Here is a 27,508-nt window from a genome sequence, read left to right on the forward strand (position 1 = left end):
GTAATCGAGATGGTGTCAAATCCCGTTCCGCTTGACCACCGCGTGCTTCCTATGAATGTAATTTAGCAAGTAAAACTTGAAAACAACATTTTTCTCCTGTATTCAGAGCAAGCTCATCTTTGTGTCTGGCTAACACACTGGTTGTGGATTTCAATCAGTTAATTGACTCTCATTAGCCTAAGACTTACACTGGTTTTTCTCTACTTGCATCTCTGTCCGAAGTTTCCATTCTTGAATTTGGTCCACCAGATTTCTCTGCCATCTTAATTGAAAGCATCAATTTTTGTCCTTCTTTGTTGTTTTCTTTTTTGATTCAGCACTTTATTAGCCCCAGGTTGTCAATATGGTATCTCTGTAAAAATATTGGGAAGAAAGAAGTTTTACTTGTATTTCTACTTTTTGCATAATTATAATGCCCAGTGGTATATACTAAAATACTACATAAAAGACTAAGCCTGAAGTGCTTTAATAACAGTAACAGGGGTGTGATTGGTGCTTTTTGAAAAAAACCCCAAGGCAATGAAATTGCGAAGCGGAGCTCTCGCCTGTTGCGGCCGGGGGTCCAGGGGCCCGGTGGGGGTTGAGGGGGCGAAGCCCCCAAAGCCAGAGGGGTTTTACACACTTGAGCACGACTGGAGATGCAATTTCATGGGGTAAAATGCAAAAATGAGAAAACATTTATTATCTGTGAATACATACTTCCAGTATCATATCATTCACATACACATGAGAAATTGCATCACCATTTTTGCACAGTACAATGTGTCTATAAATCATCCAGTCAGGGTTCTAAGGAATTTTCATTTTAAAATTGGAGATTTTCTCATATCTGGAAACTGAAAATTCCGGAAATGTGACATCTCTGTTAAGCATTTAGCTCTTGGTCCAGGGCCACTCCAAAAGCGACAAAAAAAAATTTTAAAAAAAAATTAAAAAAAAAAAAAAAAAAAAAATTTTTTTTTTTTTTTTTGAAAATCCAGAATTTTTTTTTAATTTCAAAAATTCCGGAAAAATCCGGAAAAATCACACCCCTGCAGTAAAATTTAACTTTCTGTATTAAAACCGGGTCGACCCGGTTTTATTCAGAGTTCAACGATTGAGTACTTGCTAACATGTACCGTGGATGTCAGCTTGTATGTACACATGTCGAGCGCGATGCTCCGTGCAGTTACATGTAATACGATCGGCGAGCGTAGTACATGCATTGTAGGCATTGGAATGAATCACAATTTTCTTCGTTATACCTCATTTGTTTGGCTCGAAATTAAAAGGGGATAATGTGATCAGTGAAAACAAACTTTTAAATAAGAATCTATTCTTTATGCAAATCACACATTATTGCTTTAACTTTATTGATTTTTATTGATAACCACAATAAGATACAAAGAAAAATAAATTGTATTATGAAAAACATGTCTGATCTGCTTCAAATAAAAGGCATATTTAGCAGTGTACTTTTCCCTACTCTAAATCTACTGAAAACAATAACTCAAAAGGTGTCTTTAAGATGTAGTGTGATTTGCTTTTAATGTTATATCTGCTTAAGGGTAGATGAGGTATTGTTGGTCGAAACAACCTAAAAATCGATTTTCATTATCTGGATCAATATATTATTGAAAATTAACACCTTGATGTTTTGCAAAAGTTCATTCTACAAATCGTATACTCTGCAAAGTTGCTTAATTTATTGTTGTTAATTAGTTATGTACGCTTTACAAAAGTGTTGTTGTTTCAGCCCTCTTCACAACGTAACTCAAGAACCGCAGCACCTATAAAAGTATATCTGTGATATTTTAATTCTTCTACACGCCGCTATGAATTGAGCAATGCAATTTTGCCAAAGCTCACTACCATTCGTAAGATGCTGTGAACTACCAAATCACAACAGTTTAAAATAATTAATAACCTTAAAACACGCATGGGGCGCTGAGCACTTCCAAAATGCCTCAAATACCCCGTTAAGTTTGGCATACAATGTTTTTTTAAATGGCAGAATCTGAAAATGTGGGTAAAAGTTACCCACAATAGTGATTTGTAGCTTCATACCCCATTCTTTTAAGAAAATATGACGAAATAAACACACAACATTTCAGCGACGTAGAGGGGGGGTCACAGCAAAACTTCTGGCCATAATTCAGCAATTGCAAGCATCTTGACTTTGACAAGCATGCATGGTCACAGTGAATTCTCTCAGTGATGTCGGTGCACGTGTCATGTACAACGTACATAAGCACCAAGACTTAACTCACCATCATGCTCATGCATGCCAGGGGTCGATTTAGAAAATAAAACTTTTTCCTTGACTCATATGGACTGAATATAACAAAATATTGCATGCACAGGCAAAATGTTACATGCACAGAACCAATGTTATATGCATCTGTGCATGTAATTGTAAAACCCCTCTCAATCGAGCCCTGAATGCATGCACTTCCACCTGCAACAATGCAAATTTATAGTTGGGTCTTAGAACTTGCTTGGGAAAATTCAAAGGTATACTAGAAATTTCAATTGAATGAACACAGCTGTCCAAAGCGTGAGGTATGATGATTCTCCGCGTACACTGTGTAATGCAGGCTGGGAAATAATAAGCGCCAGACCAGGGGATACTTAAATTTAAAAAATTAGCCCCTATTTCATGGGGTTTTACAGGGAACCAGTTCTATTTTCAATGAACCAGGGGCTATTTTGAAAGCACATAATTATACCAGATGAACAAGCAGAGAATGCAAGACCTTCTATGAACAAAATGCACAATTTTGATTAAAGCTGAATTTATACTCAATCGCCGAGCGATTGCGATGAAACGCTTTTGGAAAACGATGGGCAATCACCGAATTTTGTGATGCATTGCTCGTCGCCCTTGCATATTTATGATTTATACTTTACAGCAATAGTGATTGCAGACCACAATTAAAATATTCTAAATGCCAAAAACTACATTTTTAAAACATCAGTTGCTGTCAATAATTATTGCTTTGAATTAATTCATCACCAAAACTTAATAATCGAGAGAGGTAAATAATTTAATAGTGCAAAACAATAGATCCAGTTTATAGTTGTACCGTATATGATTGGATGACGCATTCACGTGTCAAGCGATATAGGGAAATTGAGATTTCTTCAACTTGCAAAAGCGACATCGTTTTTGCTTCAGCGATTTCAATCGATTACATACATACATATACATACATTTAATTCTTATAAGGCGCAATATCCAGTATGATCAAGGCGCCATACAAAATACAACAAATAATACCACATGAAATATAAATATAATACAAAGCAAAAATACAAACTCAGATTAAAACAAATGAGTTTTCAGGAGTTTTTTTAAAACTGCAGTTGAACTGGCATTTCTTACATGCTGCGGAAGTGAGTTCCAAAGTGATGGGCCTGCAACAGAGAAGGCTTGTTCACCTATACATTTCTTACTAAATGGTATTGCAAGAAGAGTCTTGTCTGTTGCAGACTGTGTAACCGGAGCCGTTGAAGGACGATTTATGTGAGCAAGTAAGTTGGCAAGATATTCAGGACCACAGTCATTGAGACATTTGTAAACATGAAGACATATCTTAAATTGAATACGTTTTGTGACCGGTAACCAGTGCAGCTTTTTTAGAAGAGGTGATGGACTATCGAGTCTGGATGCATAGAAGATCAGTTTTGCAGCTCGGTTTTGAAGGGACTGGAGGCGAACGAGATCTTGTGAGTTTGCGCCATACAAGAGGGCATTGCCGTAACCAAGACGGGAGAGCAACAATGCTCGGACGACAAGGTGACGTGTGTCCTGGTCAAGATAACGGCATATGCGGCGGATATTGCGTAATTGATAATTTCCAGATGATACCAGACTGTTAACTTGTTTACACATTGTCATATTCGAGTCAAAAATTATTCCAAGGTTTCGGATGTTACATGATGGTTCAATATGGATGTCGGCGATCTTTAACTGTACTTTGGGGAGCTTTTGAAGGCTTTGGTATGACCCAGCTATAAAAAATTCAGTTTTATCATTGTTCAATTTGAGTTTGTTTTGATTCATCCATTCCTTTATTTCGGCAATGCACGGCTCAAGTTTCGCAAGTGCTGTTTCAGCAGCACCTGCTATCTTTGGGTTGAATGATACATAAAGTTAAGTGTCATCAGCATATGAATGAAAAGAAACACTGTGACTACGAATAATAGCTCCCATCGGTTGTGTATATATAACAAATTGAACTGGTCCAATGACGGAACCCTGTGGGACACCATAAACTAGTTTTGACTGTTAAAAAAAAACATTATCAATACTTACACTACTACATCGAGAACTCAGATAACTATCGAACCACTTAAGTACAGTACCAGACACACCTATATCATTTTTCAGGCGATCAAGTAGCAAACCGTGATCCACTGTATCGAATGCTGCAGACAGATCAAGAAGGACCATGAAAACCACTTCTTGTCTGTCTACAGCATTCAGTACATCACTTTTTACTTTGAGTAACGCTGTTTCTGTGCTACAATTTGACTTATACGCAGACTGGTAAACTTCACCCAGATTATATTTAGCCATGTGGTCGCGTTAAGTTGGTTTGTCACAACCTTTTCAATAACTTTTGACACAAACAAAATATTTGATACTGGCCTATAATTCTTTAAATTGTTCCGATCTAATGATGGCTTCTTTAAGATAGGAGATATCACAGCTCTTCCAAGTGATTTAGGAAATATACCAGTACTCAAAGATGAATTTATGATACGGTGAGTGTTGGAAGAAATACTTCAAGATTTTCTTTCAATAACCATGTGGGAATGGGGTCTATGACACTAGACTTGCTATTACAATCCTCACTAGTCTTCGTACCTCATCAGGGGACATAATGGTGAATTCATTAAAACTATGAACATTATGATTTGGTCTTCATCATAAAAAGTACATTCATTAGTTTCAGACTCAATACTGTCCAGATCATTTCTGATTTTCGAGACCTTTTCTTCAAAGTAGTTTGCAAACTGATGACACAGTGACTTAGTTGAGTCACATGATGGTAAGGTACGGTTATCTTTGTTCAACAGATTGTTTACAGTTTTAAACACACCCTTTGTGTCAGCATCAGATAATTTGTCTTTGTAATACTTGGTTTTATTAGTTTCAATAAGTTGATTAACCTTTTGCTTTTGATCAATGTACGCCTTCCTATCTTCAGACGTTCGAGATTTTCGCCACCTACGTTCATATTTTCTGCGAACCTGTGTTTCAGTCTTGATTTCACTACTGTACCAGGGAAAACGGGGTCTATTTGTACGCACCTTCACCTTCGTTGGGGCATGTTGGTCAAGAATTGTTATAACTTTAGAGTCATACTCAGTAACCAACTCATCTAAAGTTAACTCATCTGAGATAGTACACAGTGCTTTAGTAACATCAGCCTGAAACGCTACCTGGTCCATTTCTTTGAAGTTACGGACCTTGACAGATTTTTTGGTTAGAGTAGGTTTATTTCTGTTTACATAACAATGCATCATGAAGTGGTCAGAAAAGAGATTTACTTGGGACTCACATCTAAGAATAATCCCATCCTCAAGTCGAGCCAGGAAAAGGTCGATGGTATTACCAGATATGTGTGTAGGACCCTCAGCATACTGATAAAAACCAGCAGTCTCATAAGATCTAATGAACCTCTTAACTTCAGACTTCCAAGGCTCATTTACATGTATGTTAAGATCACCTAATAACACCACTTTATTGGGGAAAAGTGATACCTCACCAATAAAATCATCAAACTCAGTTAAGTAGTTTGAAGTACGTAAACGATTTACGGAAGAAGGGGGTGGTCTATATATTACAATATACTGAATTCCACTTGTTAAATCAACAACACTTGCATGTTCAAAATTTACAGTAGTAAAACCAGTTTGTACAGTACGAAGGTTCACAGAGTCTTTGCTTATTATACCGATTCCGCCATGATTGCTTGTGCCTCTTGGAAAGTTGGAGAAAGAGTAAAATGGTGGTGTACATTCTCTAATGACTGAATCATCGTTCTCATTTATCCAGGTCTCAGTAAGGAACATTACATCAATGTCATTTTGAATCAGAAAATCTGCAAGGAGTGTTGTTTTGTATCTAATTGACCGAGCGTTCCAAGCGGACAGATGAAGGTATCTGTTCAAGTCAACAACATGAGGCTGGGATGTGGTTTGGGACAAGTTTGAGAAACCCTCTTGAAGCTCAGGGTTAGGTCTAAAATGTAAACGCTTGCCACCTCTGCTGCCCCTATGTCGCCAACGTCTTCTTGGTTGCTTCCTAATTTCTTTGTAATCAGGCAGCGACATCGAGTTATTATGAATTGGACATGGGTTGCGCAATATGTTCAAAGAGTTCAAGTTCTGGCATGTTTCAATGCTTAATGGACACTCATCATAGGTAGTATTCATTCCATGTAGAAATATGGTGGATTGATCGTCTTGACGCTCTGAAAACGGAAGTAAACACTGAGCATGCATGAGAATTGCTTTTCTGCAAAAGCGATCGAGTATAAATTCTGCTCAATAGTCAAAATGACCATTAGGGCCAGGGGCCAGTTGGAACAAAATAAGTGCCCCTGATTACAGGTATTTACTTGAGAACCAGGCCAGGAGCCTTTACGGTTAACCAATCATGAGTGCGTTGGCATGGTTGGTTTCACTTCCTATGTTTCTAGCCCTAGAAATCTGGCCATAGTATCCATTTTGACTTCTGCTAGGGCCAGAGGCACTTGCATTGAAAATTTGTTGAGCATTCTTGAACAATCCAGTACAAACAAAAGTTCGAAGCATTTCAATGCTTGATCGAACCAATACAAATGGGTGTACGAAGTTTTCACATAGCACAAGCGCTTGATGTACGCTCGTTTTGACGGTAATTTACGCTAGCGTATCATGCATTTTCAAGCGCGTTTGACTTCGTTTTACTGCGTGATGCAAATCTGCATTTATTCAAGATGGCGAATTTCTCGAAAAACGTGATGTATTTTACCCCGTAATCTCCCTCATTACTCAAAGCCCTGCCCTCTTTCACAATATTTTAGCTTCTTGGATATCATCGGAAACATAGATTAGTAATGTTAGGTAGGTCACTGCATTTGTATAGATTTTTTTGATGATTTTTAAAAAAAGTTTACATAAATGCTTAGTTAGGGGAAAAAAAATTTAAGCTTCTTTTCAAACATTGGTTTTAGCTTGCTAAAAACGGGTACAAAATCATTTTTAGCTTGTTGGATATTTTTGCTTAATAGTTTAAAGCTTGTCTCCTAAGAAGAAACTTTTAATTTAAGTTTAAGCATGGAGGTATATAAATAAAATTTATACACCTCCATGGTTTAAGCTTGCCAAAAAACAGATACAGTGCTAAGACAGTTCATGAAGTTGCAGAATTTGGAAGACATGCACAAGGTTGCGTTATGTAGCTGCAAGTAAATCATGTAAATGTAATGCATGATTCCATGAATGTATTTTATGTAAACATATTACACTGTATAATAATGATCACTTATTTTACACTTGGAACTATGAATCTGCTATAAATAAGTAAAACATTATCAAGAAGCACACTAAAGCAAAAACATTTTACCTTCATTTATTGTTATTTTCTATCACGTCACGTCGCGTCCGCCAATATTTATTTACCGTATATTTTTAATTAGTGGTGTGCGCCCCTCAGTATGGACACCGGCTGTATTTAACAAGTTCGCGGGGTTTCAAGTTTCGACTTTCGAAGTTCAAATCAATGGTTTGAGTGTTTTTTATGCTGGTTGTAGACAATTAATTAACAATTTTCATGACATATATTTTCAAGGAGTGTCTGGTTTTCTCTAGTCGCAGACATGACTTGTAAAGATGAACATGACATGACATGAAATAGTACAATCATGACAATGTTTTTATTATGTAAGCTTAAACTTAAAAAGGCAGTTGTAGTAACTACAAATTTCGAACGTTTGAGGACTTGTTCTCAAGTTGTAGAAGGTGCCATAGGGTGGCTAGAGTGTTAAATATTTTCATTATAAATGTCGCAAAATATTAATATTGACAATAATTAACAACCTGTTTCACCTCTCCATATATTCCTACATTGCTCACCTGTGTTTTCATATCATATTTTGTGGTGAAAAATGATTACAAATGTGTAATTTGCAACTTCATTTTTGGAGCAACGATTTCTTCGTACCGACGGCTAAGTAGTAGTGTGTATGTGAATGCACATTAAACACATACAAACACATACACAGCACCTGTTGGAACTCCCCGTCAGAGCGGGGAGTTTCAATTCTTGGAACTGGCTTAAAGGAGGATTTTGTGATCCTAAAAAATAACTAAATACTTTACTCGAGAACTCTAGCTTCGAATTTGCACAAGATAGTTACGCCTTCGATGCTAGAGTGCTTTGCTATGGTTTTTCGGTCGGACAGCGGTGTAGTTTTTTGCACCGGAGGTTATTTATTTTGTTAATGTTGAAATTTGGATGAAAGTTATTTCGATTAGTCAACTCACTGTATCTTCAGCAAGATTTGGCTATTTTGGACAGTCTAAAATTTTGCTGAAGTGTAATTTTAGCAACATTTTTGATGCGATCGCCTGTCGTAATCGGCTGTGTTTACTTTTTCAACTTCCATTGCTTTACACGGTGTCATGCTTTAGTGAATCTGACTAGATTTTAAATGCATTGGTCTCTAGCCTAAAATGTGAAGCTATCGGTGAGCAAATTCTTGGCTAGACTTCTCGAGCAAACTAATACTCATACTGTTATTCAGATTTCCTTTCACAAATTAAGCGTATTATACTGCTAGCCGTCCAGCGTGTATTATTTTGCACAAGGTCCAATGCACACGCTTGACGTCGTGCTCGTATGTACGCGATGGTTAACACTGTCAAAGGAACCTTGGAAAACATAATCAAATGCAGTAAACCTTCGTTGATGAGCGCATATTTTAAGTATACATCGCGTATTTACTGCATTGGACGCACTTGTCTCTGATTGGCTGCTGAGGCAATATGCTGTTGCCGAGTGGAAATTTATGAATGAACTGTGCGCGGTACCCGTTGTTAGCTCCGAATTTGCACAATATCGCGTTAGTCGCGCTCATCAAAGGTTTGCTGCATTTGATTATAGCATCTTCCTTTTATGACATTTTTCAGTAGATATGCACGAATTCAAATTTGGCGATATTTTTGCTAAACGAATAAATCTGCAAGAAATTTTTGGTACATAGGCTAAACATTATGTAGCCAGACGTAGCCAGTGGTATAAAAATCAACTCTTTTTTAGAAAAGTGGGGGGATGAGGCTGTGGATCACAAAATGCCCTTTTAACTATTAAAAGAATTAAATTCATGAATTAAAGTTTCTGCCAAAGAAGAATGGCACTTGTTTACATTTTGAGAGCGTGAACAGCATATAAGTTTACACGGCAGTGGGGTTCTGATTGGCATAATAATATTAACAACAGACGCGGTAGTAAATCTGAGTGATTGGCCAATTTCACATCAAAACGTTTGTTGGCGCAGACAAAGTTAGCTCTGCGTATGTCACTGTATGTTGCTCATTAACATGGCACTTGCGTAAATCTGAGGAAGGGACTGCTGCTCTTCTCTGAAACCGAGTGTAATTCTTCATTTAGAGTTCTGGGTCCGCTGCACTAGTGATAACTGGATTACTGGTTTAAAAGGGCATTTCGTGATCCACAGCCTCATCCCCCCACTTTTCTCAAAAAAAGTCGAGATTTTTATATCACTGGAAACCTCTGGCTACATGATGTTTATGTACAAAATATTTCTTGCAGATTGAATTCGTTTAGCAAAGATATCTTGAAATTTGAATTTCGTTCTGGTGCACCAGAACGAAATTACAACGTATTGTCAATGGAGCAGTGTAATACACATAATCATGCATAACTCGCAAACGCAATATCGGAATCAACTGAAATTTTGGGAATATGCTTTTTTCGTGGATATGTACTGAAAAATGTCATAAAAAGAGGATGCTAGGCCTAGGATCATGAAATACTCCTTTAATATGATCAGTCAATCGGCGTGACTGTTATTAAATCATTTCTGCATTGATGCCAGTATACATTCGATGCGCATCATAACTCTGTAAATTATTTACAGACCAAAGACAAATAAGCTTGGTCTTGGATAGCAGTACTAAAGTTTATTCGGCTTTTGGTACTGCGTGCATCAATAAAGTCCCAGCTCACGCTCGCGTAAATTCACATAAGCGTGCGCCAGTCACGCAATGCACAACTAGCGTTAAGCATTGCGCACAACTGTATGTATGCCATTCTATATCACAATACACTGTGTTTTTTCCGCCTTATATAAACCAAACAAACTTTAGAGGATGCAATTATTGCAACATAGCCGGAAAGCTAGCTAAATGTAGACGACAACCTGTACCATAGGGTACTTGGCTACTTGCATGTTAAGGTTATACTTAGCTCGAGATACTCTAGCTAAAATACAGGTTTACATTTACTATCTTACATTATCTTGCTGTATTTCAGCTAGAGCTCCAAACGACAAGCTTCCGGTTTTTTTGGAGAACAATACTGTTACGTAAGATGAAGAAGAAATTTGTTTTTTTTTTTTTCCTACTCATTATTTCATTGTACTTATTGCAATTTGCCTCCACACATTACGTAATCAACACAAAGCTTTTGTGTGGATTAGTGAGTGGATAAGAAATTGACAGTGGAGGATAAGAAGGACACGCCGATTGTTAGTTGTCAATCATGAATTGCAGCAACGTATTAATATTTTACTGCATGGCATTCCGCAAACACCAAGACAAATTATGCCGTATTTTTCCAAAGATCATCTCATATGAAGTAAGCTGAATGCGATCTGTACTTTTGTAACATTCCGATCGCTTTTGATCACCTATTATCGGCGAATTTGCTTGAAAACACGTGAGTTCATGTTGTGTAAACATAATTAGCATAGGCACAAATGAAATTACGATGCAATACAATGCAATTTGAATGCGCAGCAGATCTATAGAAATAACTTTGCCCGGTTTTATGCAGAATTAGACCCTGTCTGGTTATACTGGAAGATGATTCCAATCTATACTAGAAATTTCAATTTCATGAACACAAGCTTCCAACAGTTGTAAGTGATCCAACCGGGATTGTATATGGCATATATCAAACTACAATGCAAACGGACAATCTTGGATGCAATAATTAAAATACTAACCAATCACGAGTGACTTGGCATGGTTGGAATCACTTGAACACTTCTGTGTTATGCACACAGTTGTACTGGTGTACATACAATGTAACACAGTGTACTCACCGCTTTTGATCATGCGTGTACGTATCACACACAGTCGCTACTGCCTTGCTTCAAGGAAGAATAATGGACTATAGAGTACATATTCAGATATTCTTGAAGGGCACTATAATAAATTCACATTTTTTCTATTATATAAATGAAACCTACGACATATTTCATTGGTTTGCAAGCAAAGAATATCTGCGCTATAGACTGATTACGAAATTATTAATGATCAAATTATATATTTAGGTTGCCTTAATCCATTTTGCAATAACAGTGAGTATAAACTTCAGCTAAAAAGTGAAAATAAGAATGTCCTAATGACTGTAAATTGACCTTACGACAGGCGGTCTGATTGAAATGATTGGCAACCATGCATATACTCATCTTTAGAAACATTTTTCCTTTCCAAATCCCAATTTATTGCAACTGTAGGATGGTGATGATGTGTGCAGCTAAGGAATTGTCACTTGGTGATGTATTTTCAGTCTGCCCATTAGTTCCACTAGACTTACATCAAACTATTTGGCAGGGATTTATAACCGTTCACGTAAGTGTCAACAATTTTAACACAAATTTCATAATTCATGCATTTTATAACTTTGTAAGTTTCTGATTAAAATTAGTCCGACGAATAGGGCCTGTTTTTTTTCTCAGTTACCAACTATAGTACTTATCATTGCTCATGCAGGCTCTGATTGCTCAAGAAAGATTAACCGCGAAAGTCCACTAACCGCCCCACCCGATCGGGCAGCGCTGTCACTGGACTTTTGTGATTTGTCTTTCTTGCACCATATGAGATAGTGGTCATAGTCTGAGCTGAACATAGTCTGGTAAATAAGAAAAAAAAGGTCCTACTCGTCGGACTAATTAAAATAGTGACTGGGAAAAATTCACCTCACTGAATACAGTATACAACACTCATGATGTTATATGAAGTTTCTTTCTTAATATCCTGTCAACCATATACAGAATATTTTTGACAACTTGAGGCTGCTGATTTTATTTACTTATTTTTGGAAAGAAAAACTCCATCAGAAAATTCAACCAATCATTTTATTCACAGATGATGTAAAATCATTGAAGTTTTCCAAAATTGTTTAATAATATTCCTATCTCACTTTCACATGTATGTACTTTTTGCAGATTTCTTCTTCAGTCTTCTTCTACTTCTTCCAATATATAGTATAGTGCGTAATTTTAGATACTTATAAAAAAAAACTTCTGTCATCTCGCATCTTTATAAATGTTTTCATTCATCCTAGCCTTGCAATTTTATTATATATAGGGTGAAGATTACCAGTTGAGATTGGAACTACCCTCTACCAGGAAGCTACAAAATGCAAGGTAGGATATAGATATATGTCAATTAGAGAATAAGCGATAGAATTTTTATTTTGCCTATCCTCTACCATGTGATAGATTTGACAGGCAGGTCCAATATTTTGAGTAGTGGATGCCGGCGCAGCGGCGTATCCACTTAGATAAAAATATTGGACCTGCCTGTCGCCTATCATAGGTAGAGGATAGGCAAAATAAAAATTCCTATCGCTTATTCTCATTCTTAGTCAGTTAAATATTATTTTAATAACTGTAAACAATTTTTTTAAGCAAAAACTAAGTTACTGTCATAAAAATTCCCCTCATTATAAAATGAACGAAACTTGTTTACAACTTCACGTATTCTGTTGCACGTACTACTAGCGCGTCGCGTACTACGAACGAATCGCGTATTCCGCACTAGTCTACGATCCAGCGCGATACATACGTGCCCCTCTACACGCATGTTACGCATTATCAAGATGCATGATGACGTGGGATCGTCCACGGCATGATAGACGGCACCCCAAATCATGCGATTGTCCAATCAGAAATGTGTCTACGAACTAGACCACTCCCACTGACTAAGAATGAATAATGATCAGCAAGATTGGATACTAGGTAGGTATGGATTATCTGTAAGCAAGGAACTCCATTATATGTAGTAATTAACAGTGCCTTATCATCGATGGCAACTAATCATTGATGATAACTTTGAATCCTCTTATCAACGATGAACGTCCAGACGGTACCTTACAGCAAACAGTGCATCTACTTCTCCACTGCTCCACTCTGATCTATTTTTTTTTAAATTTGCTTTGGTTGTGAGACCATAATTTCAGGTAATTATTTATGGTGTTTTTCTCGAAGTCGTAGTGAGTCGTAGAGCGCAAGTTTGAGTAATTAAAGTCATATGCCTAATTATGACTTTAACCCCCCCCCCCATAGAACACTATGGTTAAGTGGCTAAGATACTTACCAAGTGAGTTTTCTTTCATTTCACCTCATTAGCTTGGCTTAAAATGACCAGAGAACTCTCCTGATATTTGTTACTAATAATATTTTATAATATTCGACAAGAATAAACTTGACTGAAATTGTATTAGGCTTTTCCTTTGAAGATAAGCTTGTCCACATAGGCACTCTCAACATCAACCACTCGTAGTTTGTCTTAACTATAAGAAATCTTATGGTTAGTAACTTGAAGTTAACTTGTTGATAATTTAACCACGACTGCATCCACACAGCACTAACTATAAGCTAATCATCAAAGTTTGTAAGTATGATGTAATCAACAAGTTATCATCAACCATCTGAAAGTGACTAGTATAGGCCCCATAGGCTGAGCTGTGTTCATGCTTCAAAACTAGAGATAATCTGTATATGAACAATATCCAGTGGCATAGAGAGATGTGATTTGCATCTTTTTTTGCCCTGTTTTTGACTTCAAATTAACCTTATTTTATCTCAGTTAGTGGTGCATATAGTGACAGCATCATTTTATCCATGGGGAGGCAGGCATTGAGGGGCAAAGGTTTTCAGAGGAAAAATCTGACAAATTGGCCATATAGTTGAATTTTAGGAACTCCCCATATTATAGTTACATCGTAAGAGAGCCAGGTGTATCCTAGACATAAGACATTTCATTAATATTATAAATTATATCATTAGTCATTTTGCAACAAGAATATAATGCACATATGGATTTGTTTCAGAAACATGAAGTTTGTGAATATTCTTTTTTGTAGATTTTGGTGGCAGTGCTGCACCCCCTGCACCACAAACTTTAGACCTGTCAAAACCCATTAAAGTCCAGTATTCTATACAGTTTCAGCTCATCAACAAGTTCTTACTGTGGTGTGCATAATGCATCATATGAACTTGGTGCATTAAATGAAAGAAATTAAGATGTTCTTGCCTGTTTTGATTTACATTGATCACATTAAAAGAAAATTGCTGCATGACAATACTTTCTTCTTTATATCAGGTTGTTTGGTGAATGGAAATTAAATCACCATCTAGAGAGATACAAGCATGTGATAATGCAGAGATTACAAAGTGCTAAAGACCTGGCTACATTTCTACTAGAGCTACAAACACTGCTGGTAAGTATGCGCTGTAGAGGTAGTGATGTAACAGGATTAATTACCATTATTGTGATGGGTCAAAATTATTTTTGAATGTATTGCCCTGCACTAGATGTAAGTTGTACATCTGCATCGCACCATAGATTATCAAAGAAAAGGCATGAAGACCTGGATCGTAATTCTATAGAAATTAAACATTATGCTGAGTCCATGTACGTTTCACTCGCACCTGTACAATTAATGTCTTTGAAAAGAGCAGTATTGTGTTCAATTTATGATTGCACACATACATAAACACGACAGGCGATGAGTACAGCCTGTTTATAGTTCAGATCATGAATTTTGACCCATTGCTATGGTAATTAATTAATCCTGTTAAATCACTACTTCTACAGGAATTGTCGCTTATAGACGCTCCTTCATGGCCCCACTATATTTGAGGCTCTCCTTCCTTTATAGGACCAATATTCAGGAGCCTGCTTAATTCTCACACCATATAAGCTATGACAAGATTATAAATAATCTATATGCATTATCAGCTGCTGCTGCAGTATCACAACACTGCTACCAATGCCATGGTAGTTGGACATTGTCCATAATGTGATCTAAATGAAACAGCACTTTATTATACATAATTATAGGTTTGTATGTCATTTGAAGTATTACATTCAAATATCAAAAGTTAACACTTGAACAGTACATACAAGAAATGTATATATTTTCTGTGTTCATAACAACTTGGGCACCAGAAACAAATTTGTTTGATCTTTGGATCGACCGTTGATGCTGCTTTGATGCTTGTTACGGAACTAACAAATAATTAATCAGAATTAATGCTAAATTTATACTTTTCAATATCACAATTGATAATTGTCAATTAATTGATTTCATAAATAATAAGGATCAACCAAGCATCAATGGTTGATTGAAAGATCAAACTAATTTGTTTCTAATGCCTTAATGAGTAATAAAAAGTGTGGGGGATGCTCCCAGGTATTTGAGCCTCCATGTTCGTAAGAAATCCATCTCAACTACATGTGATTTAAAAAAAAATGTGTTGTTCCCATATTTGTTTACTTTAAAAAGCCTGTTTCACCCATTTTAACTGGTTTGTTTTTATCAAAAGGAGAGAACAATGTCCAAATCAGACGTCACAAGTACATCAGCACAGACCGTGTCTCCTGCATTGTACACAAAACTAATAAGTGAGATTGAGGATATAGGTTGGGATAGGTAAGTAGAGTTTTATCTTCCAATTTATATCAAATGTAGCCACACTATGAGTCCGGCATTCTCAATTAGATTTATGTCACTAAATTTTAAACATCGAACAAGTGGAAACCAAAACTGCACCAATTTTCCACCTCAAGCTCCAAGCTAGACATGGCACCATTTGTGATGTCTAATGGAAGTAGGGCTACTGATTGCCAAATGCCAATGTAAGTGTTTACTTTATTTGGCCCTCTATCCATGGATGTACCAGTGCGGGAGATTTAATTTGTTCAACCAATTCATGATTGTGTATTGAAAATCACTGTTCTGTATACACCTATCCGACTTCGCCATTACTGCGGTGTCCCCGATGTAAAACTGCGGTGTCCCGAGGTCGGGGGTTCCATCCATTATTTATTTTGTGCTATATAGTATTGTACCCGGGAATTGTACACAACAGTGATATTCAATACACAATCATGAGTATTGAATTACTTAATTAAATCTCCGCTCTGGTACATCTGTGTTGCCGTCAATAGAGGGCCAAATACAGTAAACGCTTCTCGGATTGGTGTATAGCACACTAACAAGTACTTGATGGAACCCCCGGCCTTTGGGAAAACCACAGTTTTACATCAGGGACACCACAGTAATGGCCTGTCAGATTGGTGTATATTTAAAGTTTAAGTAAACAAGTTTTGGATTAGTCTCTTTTGTGAATACACAGAGATATTTATCCTTTCTGTGTTGGTCACTGAAAATGGTCAGCTTGCAGAGAGAACACTTATGCCTATCTAATAACAGATTTGGTGCAAAATGTGTGTATTAATTGGCTTTATATGTTTAGTTATGACTACTGTGTTGTTTTTTCTTCTAGGCTCTCATCAATTGATGCATCATTTGAGAGTTTACAGTTTTCAGCCGTAGATGGTTTGGGTAAAATACATTACATTACTATCAACTTGAATTCTCAGGTGTGGTATTACTTTAAAATCTTCACTTATATTAATATAATTATACACATTATTAACGTCATACGAAAAACAACATTTTTCATTATCATGATGTTATCTGGCTAATTAAATGAAGTCATGGTACAGCAGCAGGGCTTGCCCTCAACTATTTTGAACTTTTGAATAAATTGCATAGTAGCCAAGTCAAAACTGGTCCAAAGATTAGTATTTCAACTTGCCTGGATATGATATTAAATTTTTTTTTTCAAACTTTATATGGTCATTCAAATGTGGTTTACCGTGTGTGACTTATGGTGATATTTTAATTACAATTTACAACTGGAAAGGGGCAAGTTATACTAGCTTGCTATAATCAAAATAGTCAATTCTCCACAACATGCATGTACCTACTCTATACACTGCATCAAGCGCACTTTAAGAATGACAAAATAAATCTTAGGTCAACCTAGCAAATGATAATTGTGTCTTTCTGCTTGTTATCTAGTATCCTGATGCAGTTCCAGCATGTTCTGTGTCATTGCCAACGCCATTTGAGCTGCAGTGGTCATCAAAGGTAGGTAGACCTTTCTGTCTGAGAGTGAACTTTTGATAAAAGTTGCTAACATTTGTTCATTTTATATATGGTGCCCATTTTGAATCTTTTTAGATGACATAGCATCATAACCTTTCCTGATTTTTAATTTTCTCTATTTCAGGGTAAACTCAAGGATATCTTACAGCAATTCCAGGTCACTTTAGAGAAACACAAGGTATTCTGGCAGAGTATGTCAGAAATAGACAACCAAACATGGGTGCTAGAACCTGACAAACCAATGCCATCAGATTCCATCAGAAGAATAGCATTAGGTGAGTCTATTCAACATGTTGTGTGATAAATAAGTGATTATGTTCATGTTGCAGAGACTGCACAGTTTAGGCTGCTTTGATTTATGGCTATGCAATGTTGTTAGATTGATCTTAGCTATCAATGCTGTTGATAAACATTTTGAAAGTAAGATAATAGAATACATATATATCATAATATATTCAAAAAATACAAACATAAGAAACGCAAGTCATATATACTTGATATGAAATTAATTTTTTTTCAGTCTTATAGTGATTCTTAAACAAACAAAAAATAATAAAAAATACTAATCCAGTTGTTTCCTCTTTATACAGGTAATAACAGTTCACTTCAAGTTACTGTTGATCCGCTACACCCAGGAATGCTACCCGAGTGTCGCTTTCTAGGAGCAGATCATGGTAAGTACATGTACAGCTTGCTCTGAGGGTGTGTATTATGTGTGTTTGTTGGTATGTGCCCCATGGAGAGATGTTCACAAAATTGTATTGTTTGGTAAACTAACTTGCCCTGCAAAAATCAAGGCTTTAGGTGAAGTAGCTGTGACAAATCTGAGATTTTGAAAAAACAAAACAAAGTATGTCATTTAATTATTAGGATGGAAATACTTGTTGAACACATATTTAAAGCTTAAAGCGATGTTAATAAGACGTAAATGGTATTTAAAAGGACCGACCACAGTCACAATCGACAGAGTGACATGCATTGACGACATGTGTGCTGGTATTAAATAGTGGTTTTCTTTGTTTGTAAGTGATCGGGTCAAAATTAAAAGGGGTCATTTCATATGTTACAATATGTGCCACCTTTATCTTATTTTTATGATTTTTTATGTTTTCTTCCTCAGTTGTAAAACCTCTAAAGGAAAAGTTACATAGTAACCTTCATCTATGGGATACTGACTGCTCAATATTGACAAACCTACAGAAAGTTTTACAAGTTGAGTTTCCATCACCATCATCAACACAAAAACAGGTCAGCTTCTTCGTTGTGTGTATAAAGGTGCACATTTTTAGTGTGCATTTTTTGAGTTTTCTAAGCTTGGAGAAATAAGATTGTGTGAAACTGATTATCTGGAAAAAGTGAAATTTACAAAAAAAGCAAAATTGTTAAAAGCATGAAAATTAACAACACAAAATGATTACTTTTCAATCAGTATTAAGTGGGTCGGAGTGGAGCATAAGGTATATTGCTGATCAAGATCGATGAGCGAATGTGATGCATGCCAGTTAACGCGGCTGTGTACTCTAGACATGGTTTCTTTCGCAAAATTGAGTTTTTTTGATAAGTTTGTACTTTGTTATGTTTTTTATAAATACAAGGAATGAAAATCCAGATTTGTAAACTCCAACTGCAATATTTTAAGGATTTGATTTCACTATTCCACTCGTATTTGAAATTGAAAAGGAAAGAAAATCTTTGTTGTACCAGCAGGGTACACGCTGCATAACCAGCGCTCGCGTTCTTGATGTCGCGCAATTTGTTAACGCACAAATACGCTACGCATACATAACGCTTATCTACATGCGCCGGGCGCATCTTATGGAAGCACTGCGGAAGCACTGATTTCACAAAAACCTAGCGGTCAAATGGCTCCGTTTTAGCTGATAACATGTGGGTTTTTTCAAGTTCTTTCCCCCGCTTTAAATATCAAGTTATGAATGGATTTCGCTCAAACTTCTCAAGGGGCTGTGGATTTACCCGATGTTCACGTTATATAAGTTAGAAAAACGAAAACTGCCGCATTCTCCTGTAAGATTCGATGAAAGTGCATAATGTGACCACTTTAAACTTCAACGGCCATTATTTCAATATTCATTTTCTCGGTAAAATGACGATTTAGGTACACGATAACTCAATAAATACAGCATCTATAGGTAAGCAAATATGATCATCGTAAAAAGCATGATCGACTCAAGAAACGGTTTTCTCATTTTTTTATATTTTGGTCTATTTATGATTTTAGGCATCATTTTGTGCAAATAGGCGTTTGTGAATTTTAAAAGTTCAATTTGATGCCTTATATGGTCAATATCTCAAAAATAAGGCCAATATCAAAAAAATCAAAAAATCGTTTTTGGAATGGAGCCTCAAGATTAAGCTAAAAACAAAATAAAATATTTTGGAAAGAGTGTTTTTTGTTATGATGTACCTAACAAATATTGCCAAAAACTCACTTTTTGTGATTTTCTTCATAATTGTTGTTTTTACCCCAAATCTGTATTTATATTAAGATTTATTGATGTCTTGCCTTCATAAAAATGTATACTTTTATATATCTTGCGCGAATAATTACAAAGTTATTGCACTTTTACTACATGCATATCTGAGAGTACACAGCCACCTTAAGGGGTGTCATATTAATTACTGGGTTTATTACAGCAAGGCATCACAAACCACAGATTGTGATGTATTGTTGATCTTTCAATTTAAAATTTAAATATCGAAAACATTACAATATTATTATATTCCATTTTGCAGGAACTGAGTGAAGAGTGTGGAATTTGTTACACATATCGATTAGAATCTGCCATACCAGACCAAGCATGTGATAACCCCCAGTGCAATAAACCATTTCATCAAGCATGCTTATATGAGGTCAGTACAGTGCTTAAGGCAGGTCGGTGGGGAGCATGACATAGTGGTGTTTGCTCTCAAATATTAAAACAAATAAAGTTGACATACAGGAGTGAGATGGATTTTATAATGGGAGATCCCAAGCCTTTGATACAAAGGGTGTAATTTCTGCCCCATGTGCATGATTTTCTTGGGAGAGAGAAATGCCCAAAACTTTCATTTTGATACATTATTGGACTTCACTCTAGAACCGCAAGGCCTATGCAAATATGATTCAATGATTGACTTCCTTGACTCATTTCCTATATGATTTATGTAATTGATATTAAGAAGTACAATGCAGCTTTTTAGTTAAATGTCTAAAACAGGAAAAATATATGATAAGAACCCAACTCTTAATTTGCACATAATGCAATATCTGTCTTCCTATAAATTATTTCTTGATTTTACAATAAAAGAGAATTTTTGTAGTAACATGTCTTATCTGCTGTCAACACCATTTTAATAATTTTTCTTAAGGGATCTAAAATGAGCGTTTATTATGTCATGACAGTATTTTTTTGTGGGACATGAGAGCACCTCAGACCTATCGAATTGCATTCTGAATACTGAAGCATGTCTTTCTGATATCAAATAATTTTCATTTTTTTAAATCACAATATAATACAAATTTTATGACAAATTATAAAAATTTGATATTTTTCAAATTTTTGATATATAACAGTCCTTGAAGTAAATTATATAAATCTAATGACATATTCTTAAAGTGTATGTAGCAGGGAGGAAAAGCCGACGGTCAATTGAAAATTTTGACCTTTCATATTGAAGATATGGATTTTTTTCCCAAAAGACCTAATTTTTTGTGGTGTTTTGGGGAAAAAATCCATATCTTCAATAATGAAAAGGTCAAAATTTTCAATTGATCGTCGGCTTTTCATCCCACCTACATACACTTTAAGTATAAATCATCAGATTTATAAAGTTTACTTCAAGTACCGTAAATATCAAAAATATCAATTTTTAATGATTTGCCATAAAATGTGTATTAAATTGCGAATTTCCAAAAATCAAAATTATTTGATATCAGAATGACATTCTTCATATTCAGAATGCAATTCGATATGTCTGATGTGCTCTGATGTCCCACAATAAATACTGTCCAAACGTTCATACCCCAGCCCTTAATCATCTGCTTTTCTCCTTTTCCCAGTGGTTACTGAGCCTTACCATCCAGTCATCAGACGATGTCCAAATATGGTTTTAACACTACATATGGTGAATGCCCATATTGCAACCAGCCAATCACAGTCAAGAAAATGGACACATGAAGATAGTACATGGACTTTATGTAGTGGTATAAGCTGACAGAAATCATACGGACCAACCACATAACATCAATTCAACAAGTAGACACTTTTCTCATAATCCAGCAGTGTTGATATAGCCTATAGGTATACTTTGTTAGGCTTACAATTGACAAAAATCATTTGTTACTGCGCATCAAGAAAGTCCCAACTTGTTGCATAAATTCACATTTAAAGCACACACCAGTCGCACATTATGCAAAGTGCAACTAGCATAGGTGCTGTGCCCAACTGTATACCATGTCATTCTAATGATTCTATATCCAGGATGTTATGAGTCTTTGCCAGTTATAAGCCAAACAAAAACAAAGATACAAGACATTGATTTCTTGAATGGATTTACCTGATGTCTGGTCTTATTGAGTCTTATCAGCTCTGCAGGCAAGCTACAGGGAAGACTGCAGAAAGCTCGATTTTCACAAGTTTGTAAATAAAGGGATATGTCAAAAAACTTTCATGAATGGTCTTTTGGGTGCCTCAGATCTACTTCAAATGACTTTATCTGTAGATTGATATTGAAACCATGTACCCAAACTTGTATTTAGAAGAGGCTGTTTTTTATATTTAGAAGGAGACCAATCATCCCCCATTTAACCTCATCAAATCTGAGCTTTTGGTAATCAGAAGAAAGCTCACATTTTCCTCATTGTCCCAGTATTATAGTTAATAAAAAGCACTTTAGCAAAGTATGATGGTTGTTTGTCCTTTCTTACTGCATGTTGTACAAGATTCACTTTTATATATAATATGCAGTTTTTTCCATTGAACTCTCATAAAACAAACAAAAAACAATAAACATGCAAATAGGTCAGGCCTACTGCATGGTTTGCAACTTTAAAAACTGAACGCATATCTTTCATAAGAAGCCATTGTGACTGAACACAATGTTTGACATTGTAAATTGGGACCACTTGTGTCAAACAAAATGTGCTACCAATAACTTATAATTTCTTAATCTAAAAAGTCTTGGGGAAACTAAGAACTTGTGTGCCCTTTATTTACCTATTATGTCAAGTGTTCATGACAAAAGATTCCTTTAGCACTTGATTTCTTACACAAAACTAAAACACTTTACAAATATAATACAACATGTACTACTTTTGTTTGATAATAGTTTCAATATTATGTTATTCATTCAAAATTTCTACAATATACAAACATTGATTCAAGGAAAATTAGCCTTTAAAACATTGCAGAAGCACTATTTTATTTCCCTTATTCAAATGAAATTTGTATGAATATATATTATCTATTGCCTACATGTACCTAAATTAACATCTACAATAATATGGTACACATGATATTTAAATATTATAATGAGGGATTTAATATAGTGCCCCAATGCAAGAACCTCTGTGTGCTTCATACTATTTTAGAAACTGCATGTACAACAAATCAAATTAAAATTCACTCCATACAAACACATTTTTTGTCCTTGTCACTCGATCCCAGCCAACCAGCAAGCAAAATTGGACTATTCCAGTTGAAATCCATACACCCTCAACTATGAAAGACATGACCTTGCTCCCTATTTCAGATATAATTTTTGTGGATTAAAAGAAATCCTCTTTTGCCAAATGAAACAGCCAAACCTTAATCCTTGATTAGTTCTCACTGGCAATAAAAGTCAAATTTTAATAGTTTTGCAATTAGATGGAAATTGGGCCATATTGCATTTCTTACAATTGCAGTCACAAGTCTAACCATTTAAAGTTATAGAAATATGAGTTTGCTCATAAATTTTGGGTTTAAAAAAAAATAATTGTTGGGTATAAAAGCTATTAAAAAAGTTTTCAAAAAATTTGAATGCATATCTTAATATTAGTCATAGTCGGATAGCACAAGTCTTTGGGCTTGATTGTCACAACATACAAAAAATAAAATTTGACTTTTATTGCCAGTGAGAACCAACTAAAGGATGATTTAGCTATGTTTCATTTGGCAAAACAGGATATTTTTTTAATCCCCAAAAAAATTAGTGCTGTATTTTTCTGGAATAGAGTAATCTTCCACAATGTGATGTGAAATGAAAATGGGAGTTACTTGAATGGGTGACTCCATTTGAATATACACCACTGTGTAGTAGATTAAGGTTATGTCTTCCATATAGGGGGTGTATGGATTTCAACTGGAATAGCCCATTGCATGAGTGGGTGAACATAAAGAACCACAATCCAACTGATTACAGAATCTAGAAATCACAAACTTATTTAACATCATAAAATGTCATTATTTTTTTATTAGACTGTAACAAGGGTGAATTGTTATCAATCCAATTCAATGACTCAAATCATACTGTTCAGTAAAAATATACAAAACAAAGCATGAAAATTGATATTACCAAGCTGAGAAAAATGGTTACCTTGAGTATTTTACAAAACAATAAGTCACTTTATTTGAATAATAAAATAAATTGCAATCCTTTAGTCTGCATATAATGTAAGGAATGTTTTTTGTAACTTGGGTATTTACAAATTCACACATAAACTTCAATATTTTGGCGACTTTTAATAATGGCAAATTAAAAATGGCTCAAAAGAGGATTATGTAGTGGCCTATATAGGAGTGTTTCAGTTGCCATTATAAACAATAGGTGATCCCCTAACCTAACACAGCCTTTTCAAAATTTCTTACTAAAAAAATAAATATATATAAATGATTGTTTGTGGTATTTTATTTCACACCATAAATGTGATGTGATCAAGGGAAATGAGTCGGATGTCGCTAATATTGATTTTGAGATATTAGCAAAGAAAGTGGTCAAATTCTTTCGTTTTATATTGTTTTTGGCGATTGATAAATTGACATAACTTCGCAAAGAAAAGTCGTATCAACATGGGGTTTTCAGTTTCTGTAAGCTCAATTATGTGCTCTTTAAAACCATATGCAAAACTCATTTTCGACCAAGGTCGACATGTGACTCATTCCTCTTGATCATGTCACAAATGGTTTTTCAGTGTCATTTCATAAGATACATGTATAAGACAGGTCAAAATGATGCATGTTCTCAGTCATCCAGTTGTAGTAACATGAAATTCGGAATTGAATCAAAATACTGGACTCACATAACCATTCCAGTGGGTCAGTTGCTTGATGAAGTGTGATGATATCACACACAATGTAGCATTGCTAAAAATAGTAAGTCCAGTATTTTGATTCAATTCCGAATTTCATAAGACATGTCACTTCCTGGATCAAAGACTCATTGCATACGTTCTAGCTATGGTGACACATCGTGCTATCACCCTGGACAAATACCATTCACTCTCAAAGGAGGTCCGTGGGTGTGAATACAATGGAGCAAATAAATCTGCAATCAATACAGCCTTGATTTGATAAGAATTGAACAGGGCACCTGTCTCATCAAATGACTCTAATAAATCTTTGAAAGTGACAGAGATGTCATCAAAGCTGGAACAGATAATAGACAAATATAAATTGGTGTAACACAACAAACTTTTATTTTAAAGGGATCATTGAAAGAAAATATGATTTGGTATCAAAATAAAGCTAATAACATATAGAATCCATTTCTAAAATGAAAAATGCAATTTTCCTTCATTTTACCCCCAAATCAGCAAATAAAGACAACGCGCCCAATATTAAGCGTCGTTCCGCCCAATTCATATGTTCAGAGACACGTGGCAACCCCTGTGACGTCAAAGTGGTTATCCTTTCCGCTGCATGGCAACACTGCATAGGCCAGACTTGGTCCTAAACCAACGCGTGAACGTGTTTACGGCAATGAACTTTTCTGTGGCTTTTAGACCTAACATTACAAGTACATATTAAAACGGATATTATAATATAAATTATAAAGCTACAATGACTGTTGCAAGATGCCGACCATGAGACGGACAATAGACTGGTAGGCCTACTATGATAGGTCTAGTTGCAAAATAATTGGCCAACAACGGGGAAACACAATATTAGGCATTGACAAAATCAAAGCTGTGCTAGCTGCTCGGCTTTTGCAAGATACTCTGAGTATCATTTGTTTTGAGGCATTCTGATATAGCAACTCTTTACTTATTTCCTCTGAAATATCTGGTGAGGATAGGAAAGAGAAGGCCATGATGTTTCGGGTTAGCCCATGCGACTTAATTTCTTCAGGCCTAATGACCTACCTCCCGGGCGTGTGGCCTAGGTTTAGGCCTACCACCGCCGGGCCTAAAACGCAAGCCGATCCCGACTCCGAAGTTTACACGCTGAATTGCGAATGTTTCAAGTGTGATTGTTTGTTTCTTTAAACGGTCGCTCCGTGTACGTGTAGAGACGCACTTACGGGACCAGGGAGAGCGAGTTGGCGCAGCGGTTGTTCCCTCGCCTTGCACCACTGAGGTCCCGGGTTCAACTTCAAGTCGGCGCGGCTGAAGGACTCATGTGAACTTGGTTTATCCCGATCCGGGATCCCGATTCAATGCTCGCTCTCGCAGGTTTTCTCCGGGATCTCCAATTTCCTCCTGCTCCTTCTATATATAAAAGCCGAAATTTATTTTTATTTATTTTTAAAAGCCTATGAAAAATGAGAAACAAATTTGAAGATAAAGAACCACGAGAGGAACATATAAAGGCCACTCCAAACAATCAAATGAACAATATTTATTTTCAGCCTTTAGTTTGCGTTATGGAAATGCTTATAGGCCTAATCCAATCTCAACTCCCACTGAAACTTGAAAGTGCAAACTGCAAAGTGTCCGAGCGTTTTATCAAAGGTAGGCCTACAGTTCCAAAGTTTGTGTTGATTGGGTAAATGTTGTAACTATATACAGCGTGCCCGGCTGGATTGTTCGTTTTTAGAAATGACTGACATCAATTTCGCATAGCCGCCTAGGCCTACCCCGGCCTAACCACCCATAGATTAAAATATTAAAAAAGTGTAGGCATATATTACTCATTTGATGTTTGTACTTTTATTTTTGTAGCATAGGCTTTTTGAAGGCCTATTAGGCCTATGTATGTTTGTAGGAGCTCCTCGTAATTTATTTCAGGAGCTTGCTTGTCAGGTTCTTCATCTGCCGTTCAGCTACTGCCCCAGTGCCAACGGCTCAAATAATAATGAAGAATACTTTATCAAAAGTACTTTTGATAAAGTACTTTTGTACGAAACGTCAGAATATAATTTTATGTCAATTAAAACATCGTTGAACACCACCAATTTGTTCAAACTACTCTTTACTTTAACCATGCGATGTTACGTGGGAATCTTAACTTTTATCTGCATCAAATAATATTGGCTAGTGCCATACACATGGTATAGGGGAATAAATATGCAAAATCGGTAGGGCCTACTTTGGCATGTTGGGGGTATGAAAATAAGCACTTTTGAAAGTTTAGATAACTTATGGAAGAAAGGCTTTTTACCAATTGTCAGGTTTTGGGAAAAATAATCATCTCTTGAATATTTTAACATGTTTAAGGTAGGCCCTACGGAAAAATAAAATACATAGGCCTATAATAATACCCATGGGGCCCAGCTAGGCACGAGAGGTGCTCGCGCCCGGCACAGCATCTGCAATTTAGGTGTTGCTGCAAATCTCGGCGATATTCCCAGTAATTCCCTCGCCTAAATCATCGTCACTATCAGTATCATACTCATAATTAGTTTTATGGTTTTATACATGTCATGTAGGGCCTACATAAAGTAATTGGAATCATATCTTGGTCATGTTGACCGGGGGTTGAATTTATGAATAAGTAAAATAAGAAGCTGCATACTAGATAATGTAAAAAAAATAATAATTGATCGTCCCGCCCGCTTCCTTTTGTAGGGCATTGCCATTGAGGAGTCTGAAATTTTCTTGCGAAAAGTCTTTCTTCTTTA

At 35.9% G+C, this 27,508-nt stretch overlaps 3 protein-coding genes across 3 annotated transcripts in view; 1 reads left to right on the forward strand and 2 right to left on the reverse strand.

Annotated features, from left to right (window-relative positions):
* LOC140151740 (uncharacterized) overlaps nt 1–348 on the reverse strand; it is a 31,729-nt gene extending 31,381 nt beyond the window's left edge. Inside the window, exon 1 of the mRNA XM_072174077.1 lies at nt 189–348. Within this exon, the coding sequence (XP_072030178.1) occupies nt 189–277 (89 nt within the window). The 5' untranslated portion in view covers nt 278–348. The remainder of the gene's footprint in view (nt 1–188) is intronic.
* Nucleotides 349–4,839: 4,491 nt separating this feature from the next.
* Nucleotides 4,840–6,324, reverse strand: LOC140151741 (uncharacterized). Its single transcript, XM_072174078.1, has one exon. The coding sequence runs from the start codon at nt 6,322–6,324 to the stop codon at nt 4,840–4,842; it is 1,485 nt and encodes a 494-aa protein (XP_072030179.1).
* A 1,449-nt stretch (nt 6,325–7,773) lies between these two features.
* Nucleotides 7,774–22,961, forward strand: LOC140152492 (E3 ubiquitin-protein ligase FANCL-like). The gene is made up of 13 exons (XM_072174823.1): nt 7,774–7,917; nt 11,742–11,856; nt 12,595–12,653; nt 14,614–14,731; nt 15,840–15,946; nt 16,803–16,899; nt 17,384–17,452; nt 17,595–17,745; nt 18,061–18,144; nt 18,591–18,718; nt 20,225–20,341; nt 21,303–21,312; nt 21,542–22,961. Coding segments are annotated over exons 1-13 (1,164 nt in total). The 5' UTR covers nt 7,774–7,915; the 3' UTR covers nt 21,649–22,961.
* Nucleotides 22,962–27,508: the final 4,547 nt, after the last annotated feature.

The sequence above is a fragment of the Amphiura filiformis genome, chromosome 5 (genome assembly GCF_039555335.1).
Source record: "Amphiura filiformis chromosome 5, Afil_fr2py, whole genome shotgun sequence".
NCBI classification, from domain to species: domain Eukaryota; kingdom Metazoa; phylum Echinodermata; class Ophiuroidea; order Amphilepidida; family Amphiuridae; genus Amphiura; species Amphiura filiformis.

What these genes read in the sequence shown, in the direction of transcription:
- LOC140151741 (XM_072174078.1), bottom strand. Translation starts at nt 6,324, where the DNA reads ATGTCGCTGCCTGATTACAAAGAAATTAGGAAGCAACCAAGAAGACGT.
- LOC140152492 (XM_072174823.1), top strand. An exon ending in GAGGATATAGGTTGGGATAG is followed by an intron (nt 15,947 to 16,802) that starts GTAAGTAGAGTT and finishes TTTTTCTTCTAG; the next exon opens with GCTCTCATCAATTGATGCAT. An exon ending in AGCTGCAGTGGTCATCAAAG is followed by an intron (nt 17,453 to 17,594) that starts GTAGGTAGACCT and finishes TCTCTATTTCAG; the next exon opens with GGTAAACTCAAGGATATCTT.